Source organism: Opisthorchis viverrini, assembly GCF_000715545.1.
Source record: "Opisthorchis viverrini unplaced genomic scaffold opera_v5_140, whole genome shotgun sequence".
NCBI lineage: Eukaryota > Metazoa > Platyhelminthes > Trematoda > Opisthorchiida > Opisthorchiidae > Opisthorchis > Opisthorchis viverrini.
Genome location: NW_008751796.1, coordinates 1,143,151 through 1,152,028, shown reverse-complemented (window position 1 = coordinate 1,152,028; position 8,878 = coordinate 1,143,151). Strand labels below are relative to the sequence as shown.

At 46.2% G+C, this 8,878-nt stretch overlaps 1 protein-coding gene across 1 annotated transcript in view; it reads left to right on the top strand.

The window, feature by feature from the left end:
- Positions 1-3,959: 3,959 nt before the first annotated feature.
- Positions 3,960-8,878, top strand: part of T265_06634 (hypothetical protein) — a gene marked incomplete at both ends in the record, with an annotated part of 7,121 nt that continues 2,202 nt past the window's right edge. Inside the window, 3 exons of the mRNA XM_009171947.1 lie at positions 3,960-4,087; positions 4,124-4,379; positions 4,555-4,791. Of these exons, the coding sequence (XP_009170211.1) occupies positions 3,960-4,087; positions 4,124-4,379; positions 4,555-4,791 (621 nt within the window). The remainder of the gene's footprint in view (positions 4,088-4,123; positions 4,380-4,554; positions 4,792-8,878) is intronic.

Here is an 8,878-nt window from a genome sequence, read left to right as displayed (position 1 = left end):
GGAATGATTGTGTTAAGCTAGCACTAAGTCCCTCCCTCATCCACCTTTACTCTTTTCTTTACAATAAGGCTTTCAAATAAGTCATGTTGTACGGCAGTGAAGCATTGGCGCTGAACAGTGATGTCATGCTGTCGATGATGATGATGATGATCCTTCGAAAAGGCAAGCCATTTTAAACAACGTTAATAACCTTGCCGCACGATTTGGCATGCGATTCACATCTGGGCTAGATCAAACCCAAACCTCATGCTTTCAGGTGGGCCAGTCGACGTGGTAGATACATTTGTTCACACGGTGAGCTGGCTGGAGAGGAGTTTAGTTCTCGAGTCGTGAAGGCCAGGATAGCTTTTGCCAACCTCCGACACCTATGGCGCTGACTTATCGTCAGCTTAGCTATCAAGGGCACAGTTTACACCGCGGCGGTAAGGTCCATTTTGCTTTATGGATCAGCGACGTGCCCCTCACGCGCAGGGGTCTTGCGGAATGTATCAGTGTTTGATCATCGATGTCTCCGAAGCATTACACAGGTCTGGTGGGAACATCGGATTAGAGCTGCTGCGTTACACCAGATGGTCCTAGCAAGAAGTAATTCTTCCGCTGGTTAGGATATGTACTCCGCATGTTAGATACAGTGATTCGCAGAGCTATTTTTAACCAGCCCTGTGTTGAGTGAAAGCGACCGAGAAGTGTTCACTGTACAACCTGGCAACGAAATATGAAAGTTCGACAACTGCTGTCTCCCTGGATGAGGACTCCGAGACTCACCAATGGTTAATGACACTGGCAGAAATGGGCTAGTCGCGTAGTCAGTGGTGCTCATGAATCAAAGTTGTGTCCTTCAATGCATAGCTACCCGACTTCCGAGCTAGCAGAACTTGTCATTATCTCGAACGCTTGGCTGTATGTCCCACACTCTTCGACTTTAGCAACTGAAACCATTGTGCCTATGGTTTATGGCTGGTGAATTGATTGATTGGTACGTGAGCAATTCGTAATTGGCTGATATCGTGACGAATGTTTTGATAAACGGTGAACATTTAAGTTCTACCATCCGTGCGCGAACCGGGAACGGACAAAAACCGATCTATATACGTGTGAAAATATGGAACTAATGGGTCCCGTTGTATGCGGCTCCAAACTTGATGTATGTATAAGTTCGTTACAATCAGGGTCGCTTGATCACAGCACAGTTCGGTTTTGCTTGAGAACCGTACACCGTCCAAATGAGCTGTCTGATTGTGTTTGACCCTCAAAACCGACGTCTATCCAGGAGCAAAAGAAAGTTAAAAATAACGTTGCCCCGGAGATTGATCTATCTAGAGCATTCTAGCATTCTTGTAATATTCCCATGCAGCCCTCTACCATTGGGGCTGAAATGTCTTGCCCTCCCTTAGCGGTTTCCATCAAGAAAATAGGGGCAGATCTGTGGGGCATTGGTAGGATCGACACTATATTTCTGAGGCAACTGGCTGCGCCGTGAATTCAAGCCAACAACTAGAAAAATACTAAATCGTTCAGCTGTAACACCCTTTCGGTCCCCAGCTGCCATGCCACCTGAAGGAAGCACGAAGGCTGGGTTCCTGCCCAAGCCTGGACAGCAGAAGTCGGGATGCAGAGGTCGGGTTCAAACCGCGGACTTTCCGATCATTAAATCCGCGCTTTAACCACTGAGCCCTCTTGCCACCAACTGACGATGCTTTAACCAAGCGGTGACGTGATCCTTGAAGCTAACCAATTGTTGACTACTGAAGGCAATCACTAGAGATGCACGACAGCCCCGACCCACCTTGCCTGTGGTGTCGGTATTACTTCTTGGAGTAGTCGTCATAAAGTCCATGACTTTGCCAAGCTTTTGTCAAGCAGCATAGGAATTGAAGCGACCGGCCACGCGGTCATTGTTTCCTGGTAGTAGGTATGCGACCGACAGCCTAGCACCATTCTTCGGTTCATCTGGTTTCAATTCCAAGTTGGAGTGATTTTCAACACTGTCATTTGATTGCAGGTGGTCACGGTGTTTGTGGCATTTCATATTCATCACTCTCATTTATACTCTGGTCCTTCTGTCCTCGAAAGCTTATTCTGCTTAGTCCACACAAAAGCATGACATAACCGACCTCGAGTTGTGGTCTCCTTAGATCTCATCGGCAGTCCACAGCCGTGCATGGAATTCCATCCCGAAATGTAATACACTAGGCAGGCTCTTCTAGCGTTACTCCACCAAGCCACACTGAGAACATCTATCTACGGTTAATCAAAGTCTCCTAAGTTCCAGGCATCCGTGGAGCCACCAGCCTGAGGAACAATGACAGAATTCGATTGGCCGACAACCAGGGCTGTTGCTGCTTCAACCGTTCGACAAACTAATCGCATGAATAAATTCGCCACTCCTAAGGTACCGTGTGTCCAGCGTGCACCGGTGGAGTAGTGCTGTCATGCTCGCATCTGATGTCTAGTCCAAAGCCAGGCCAAGCTAAGGATTTACCTTTCTGATAAGCTCCTGTAATAGGGAATTGCTGCTGGTAATGTTTTGGAATATTGGTGCGATTTCTGCCCCTATTTGCTGTAGACTTAGCGAATTGATTGCACTAGTGCAAGAGTAGCACTGCTTCATGTGGGAGTAACGTGAGTACAAACGCTTTTATCACTGTAAATTACTTTGTTGATACTGACGCAGGTTACACCCAGCAGGCAGTTTTGAACTCCCTCATATGATGAAATCACTGCCAAAGCTACAAACACGTCTACGCGTGCAATAACCAGCCCCCTTTTTAAATAGAGATTCATTCTTGCGAGTAAATTAAACCTACGCCAAAAAGCCGAGAAGCAGTATACATTTATCACCCTATTTGGAATGATCAACAGTGCGCATCTCATGAATTTTCATGGAGATTCGAACTGAGTCGTTTGGCCACGAGCTTTTTGTCATGGTTCTTGCCTGCTTACAATTATAATCACCCCATATACTCACACTGACATACGGTACATTTCAGCTCATCCACGCTTGTTTTTAGACGAGTGAAAGGTCGTTTATCCTCGATAACTCGGACTCTTTTCTAACTCGTCCTCGGACGCATTCTAAACGTTTCACTTATGATCCCGCACTTTGACGGGATATCCGTAAACTAAATAGCTCACAAGGAAGATTGATTCATATGACGAGTGCACCTCCCATTTGAGAGCTGATCACTCGAGCAGCCAGTCAATACGTAACTCTGTGATGTGAGTCCCGTAATTAAAGCACGATTGACACCCTATACTGTCTGAGTCACTGCTGATCATCTGCTTATAGCCAAAGGCTTAATTTTCAAGTGCTAGCCGAGAAGTCACCGGTTTGAATCTCCACGGAGATTCGTAGAATGCACACTGCTGGTGATTTCTATTAAGACCGATCCAGCTATACGATGCTACTCGGCTTTTTGACGCAGGCTGAACTCGTTTACAGGAATGAAGCTCCCACGCCCCCTCATACATTCAATGGATGCCCCCGTTTTAATTCAATGTGAACAGTTCCTGTTAGAGGCTACACAGACCCTGTCGGGAACTGGTGTCTGAAGCACGATTTGCTAAAACGGCATGATTGGGCCACAGAGATGTGCCATATAGGTTTTGTCCGAGAGCGCTGGTACGGTAACAGTTCCTCGCGAGTCTCGGTCAAGTATTGGTTCCAATAACGAACCTCTCGTTTGTGTGTTGATCGTGTTGTTTCATTTCATATTAAGCCTCAAGAATGCAAATTTTTGAATGTCCTCAGAGGCGAAAACGTTCCAAGCGTTTGGTTGAAAGCATTGAGAGACATGGTCTTTATCAACTCAAGCATTTCCTTTGGATAATGTATCCATTTCGTGTTTCGTCTAGCTGATTAACATGCTCAACAGACTGACTCTTTCACTGTCGTCTATTTCAGCCTATGTACGCCACTCAGCTATTATCTTCCTTAGTCAGTTTACCTTAATTGGGACATGATTTCTACCAGTTCACAGCTGCGGCTGCCAATCGGTATCGAAGGCATTAGCTGTTTGACCTATCTTCAAGAAGATGAGGCTAAACAGCTGTTTGCACTGGGAACGACTGACGGACGCGTGCGAATGTAAGTTTATCAATCGTTACCGACTTATTGTTCAAGCTATCGTTCGCTAAACGGGCAGTTCGAGTGCACCTATCAGAAACGGTGGCACAAATCAATCCGATGCCTTTCATTGTTACCATCCACCAGCCATTTGGTGTCTGCGTCGAGCCAAAGTGGTTTGAAGGTTCATGACGTAGAGTCTGGAAAGAGGATTTGGGCTCAGCTGCATGCACACAAGAAATCTCCTATCTCTAGCTTGCTCTCTACCTCACCGGTGGTATTTGTTACGGGTGACGAAGATGCGATTGTCCAGGTGAGTACCGAATCCCTGCGTTCATGAATTTACGCCCTAATGCAGTTGGGTGGCCTATGCCCTCCACCCTACTCGTGCATTAGAGGAACAGTCAGTGAACTGTCATCCTGATATGTTATTATTGGCATGTTCTGCGTGAATCAACATAGATTTGTACACATCCTGTCTTTTCCAGGTGTGGGATATTCGAAAACCCGGTGCTCCCTGTCATTTCCTGCGGATACAAAATGAAGAACAAGAAGAAGAGGACCTGTTCGGTGCGGTCAATGACATGGCTTGTGGCGACTCTCAAAATCTCATTCTGGGTGCACTAGATAACGGCTCATTGGCTGCTCTCAACCTCAGGAAGGCCCGCGTTGAAGTGCTGTCGGACACCCTCGGCTATAGTGCTCGTACTGTGGCTGTTATCAAGGTACGGTTCACTCATGGGTGGGGATCGTTTTATGAACGGAAGTTCATGGATGAGTACTAGTCGGATGGTGTTTGCTTCTGTCAAGTGTAGAATCCTATTTGAAGGACTCTTCCGTGTCATATTGATACCCGAATATGACGGACATTTCTAGGACTGTGTTAGACGAACGGTGCTCAGAGAATTTCAGCGATGCGGACCAACTTGGTTCGGGGCCTTGCGCATCATGAAAGCCGCTAGTAAGTACACCAAAACTTTTCGATTAACTCATCCATTCCTAGTAATCACAGATTCCAATTTATTTCTACGACATAGCTGGATAATCAGCTGAGCTGCGACTTATAGGCAATAGCACTGAAACATACACTCAACCTTCGCTTTTCACTTAATGTGTTCGAAGACATTTAGCTGTGCAGTTACGTAAGCTTCTCACCCCTGGTTTTGTGATTAACCTTTAGGCACATCCATACACCTCCTGGCGAGCTCACTTTCGTGGGTTGAAGGCAGCAGAACTACTAGACAACATGGTTGTAATCAACAAACTCACTACTTGTTGTTAATAGCTGTTTAAGAAGAACAGTGCTCACATGTATTGAGAACGTGCTCGCCATGTAGCTCTTGGTGGCCTCATTAAGCTTGAACACCTGGCCTGTATGATCAGTTTCGGTCAAACTCACTGGTACTGTTGTTGAGAAAACGTATGGGATGCACGTAGGCCGTTGGAACAATCCTATCTCCACCTTTGATATCGTGACGAACGGCGGCAAATTTACGAGGAATGCGTGCTGACCCGGCCCGCTACAATAACCCCATTTTACGGATGTAAGGGAAGATGTGTCGTTCGACAGTTGGTGACTGATGAACTCTCCAGGGAAATGGCTTCTCATGGGTGTTGGATGGTGGATTCCCTCTGCATTGGTGCATGCTGTCTGTCAGCAACAAGGATTCATGGCCAAGTACTGCCGTTAGACTGACTACCCCCCCCCCGCTGTCTGCCAAGCTCCGATTGCGCACATGCCGAGGCGCAGTATATGCGCTGCAGCTGCATATACTGGGGTGGGTATTATATCGAATGGGGCGAGATGGCTCAGTGGTTAGAGCGCGAATTTACTGACCGGGAGGTCCGTGGTCCGAACCCGACCTCTACACCTCGATTTCTGTCTAGGCTTGGGAAACTTGGCGGTACCCCAACTCCCGTGCTTCATTTGGGTTGCATGACAGCTAGGTCCCAAAGGGGTGTTACAGCTGAAGGTCTCTTTTCTTTCCAATGTTTCGAGCGATCGAGCGGAAGCGTCTCTGCTTGGTTGAACACCCGTTGATAGTCATCTGTGCGCGTCTGTGAGAATCTCGAGAAAATGTGGTCCATCGCAACCTGTTTATTGTCTCTGCTTACACCCCAACGAACTGTAGCTCTGAATCTGCCAAAGACAGTTTTTATGACTCTTTGGGTGCTTTTTTACAACGGGCTAAAAGCTTAGACGTCGTTGTGATTGGTGGTGACATGAACAACCAGGTAGGTAGACTAAATGTTGGTGTGGCCTGTTTCGATGGTCGTCTGGATACGAGACGCACGAACAACGCAAACCGCTTGCTTCAGATGTGTGCGATCACAGACTTTTCTTTTGCAGTATCAATTCCCGGAATAGCGGAAATCACTTGACCATGTGATGCCACCAAGGAACCTATCCCATACCCGAATAGGCCACAGCAAAAGAGAACGTTCGGACCGGGTGGCACAACACTTCAAACAACAATTCAGTTGGCCTCCTGATACCTCCAGTCCGGACTGCCGCCCTTCAACAAAAGGGTGGACTGTGCATATGGAACCCCTCTTAGCCTCAGAAGCGTCCGAGTCTTAATCTCTACTCAAGTATCGTTGGGCTCCCGGTCCTGACGGCTTTCTACCTCCTCTGTTCCGGGATGGCTGTGAATTCCTCAGTTAGTGCCTTTTAGCCTGCTTGCTTCCGTGTGAGAAAAAGAGACCGTCTCAGGCAACTGGAGTGAGTCGATAAGTGTACATTTTCAAAAAGAACAGCACTCGCAGTTAATGCAGTGATCACAGAGGTGTCAGTTTGACTCCAGTTGTAACAGGCCTTCTGGCTTCACTGATTCGCCGTTTTATGGCAGCAAACGAATCATTGACCCTGAAGCATCAAAGGTGATTTCGATCAGGTAGACGTTACATCGACCACATTTTCACACTCCATCAGATATCGTCGCAGCGCCATATGTACAGACGACCCATAATCTTGGTATTCCTTAACTTCAAGGATGCGTTTACTTTTGTCGATCGGTCACTGGTGTTACTATCCTTGCTCAACAGGGTGTCTCAGAAGTTTGTGGACATAATCCGTTCCCTTCTTCTGGACATGTGAGAGTGTATGATAAGTTCTTCAAAATCCTCTACAAAAAGTGTTTTCCAACAAGGATGTCTACTCTCTTCGTCCTTGTTGAACTTCGTCATTGATGAAATAGTTAGGCAAGCGCTTGGAGAACCTTCTCGATTTGGAGTATGCGGACGACGTTGTCCTCCACAAGTCCTGTTGGTTAAACTGACACCCATCATACCGTCTTCCGGCATGCGCCTTACACCATGTACCGAGACGAGTGCTGTTCTCCGTGTTCCCTTCAGCATGCAGCAAATCGATGGGTGGAAAACATATGACTTGGTAGAAGGATGTGAAAGAGGTGAATAAGGGTGTGGGCATTGTTGGTGCGGTACGTCCTCCGAGATGGGGTACTTACGATCCCATATGTGCTTAGCTGAAGACGTCGCAAGAAATGACGGCTGATCAGTTTTAGTGAGTGGCTTGTTGTCAGTTCGTTCCTAGATGGCCTGATTGAGTTTGTAACTGTGCACACCTTAGAATTTTTGTAATAAGCCAGCTCCAGGTTCCTCTCACTCCCCCCATCTTTCTTCTTTTCACCTTAAGGCTTTAAATATAATTGGGCAAACTTTGTGGTACGGCTGATCAGTTTTAGTGGCGTTCTTGTTGTCAGTTCGTTCCTAGATGGCCTGATTGAGTTTGTAACTGTGCACACCTTAGAATTTTTGTAATAAGCCAGCTCCAGGTTCCTCTCACTCCCCCCATCTTTCTTCTTTTCACCTTAAGGCTTTAAATATAATTGGGCAAACTTTGTGGTTGTACGGCAGTGAAGCACCAATGTCGCCGTCTCTGTTGATGATGACACCACTCTATTCTATTGGAGTCATAGGGCGTTCTCTTCTGCTATTCTCATTGATTTTGAAACCGAGGGAGTACAGTAATTACCTTGAGGAAAATGGCTTCCACAAATTGCCTGAAGCAGTGTTCATCGTCAACTACAATCTAGCGTTAAACTTTCCTCACAGTGAAGCTAGGTGCCTGCGTATTCTCTAACAGTATCCGATTTAGACTCTACGGTTTTGTAAATTGCCCCTCAAGAATGAAGATGCTGGGCCCTTTTATCGTGCTCGTCTTTCGTTGCTCAGGTTTCCAGAGACAATTATCATGTGTTCATTCTTCGCTAGTTCTACCGATTTTGAGGGTATAGGATCCACTTGCATGTCCCCGAACTATAATTAGATCAACAGTTCTCATCAGGGAAGGAGGCTTACCATGCTATGTGTAACACAACTTCTTTGAGCTATAGAGGGCTCTAGTTTTTGGTAATGGTGTAGTAAGAACTCCAAACGAAAATATTCCACTGGTCCCTTATCAGTTTTGACGTCTTTTACTGGATACTAATCGGTGTTATGGAGTAGCTAGAAATGGGACACGCCTAGATTTATACAAAAACAGTATTCTCATCTCTGAAATCATTTTGAACACTGGCCATCGAGAATTTCCAATAAAATTTGATTCTAGGCAAGCGTCCGAAGATCCCCGACACATATATCAACCTAAATACACTAAATTAGCAAGTATACACTCAAACTAATTTGGTTTTTTGAGAGAATCCAGCCGAATCTCTCGTTTGTAATGTTTTCAGGCAACTGAATATGCTGCACCAGGCCGCCTTATGTTTCAGTCGCTACGGTATTCGGGATATCGCGATACGTATGCATCTTTGTAATGTACTATTCATAAGGTTGCCTGGAAACAAACAT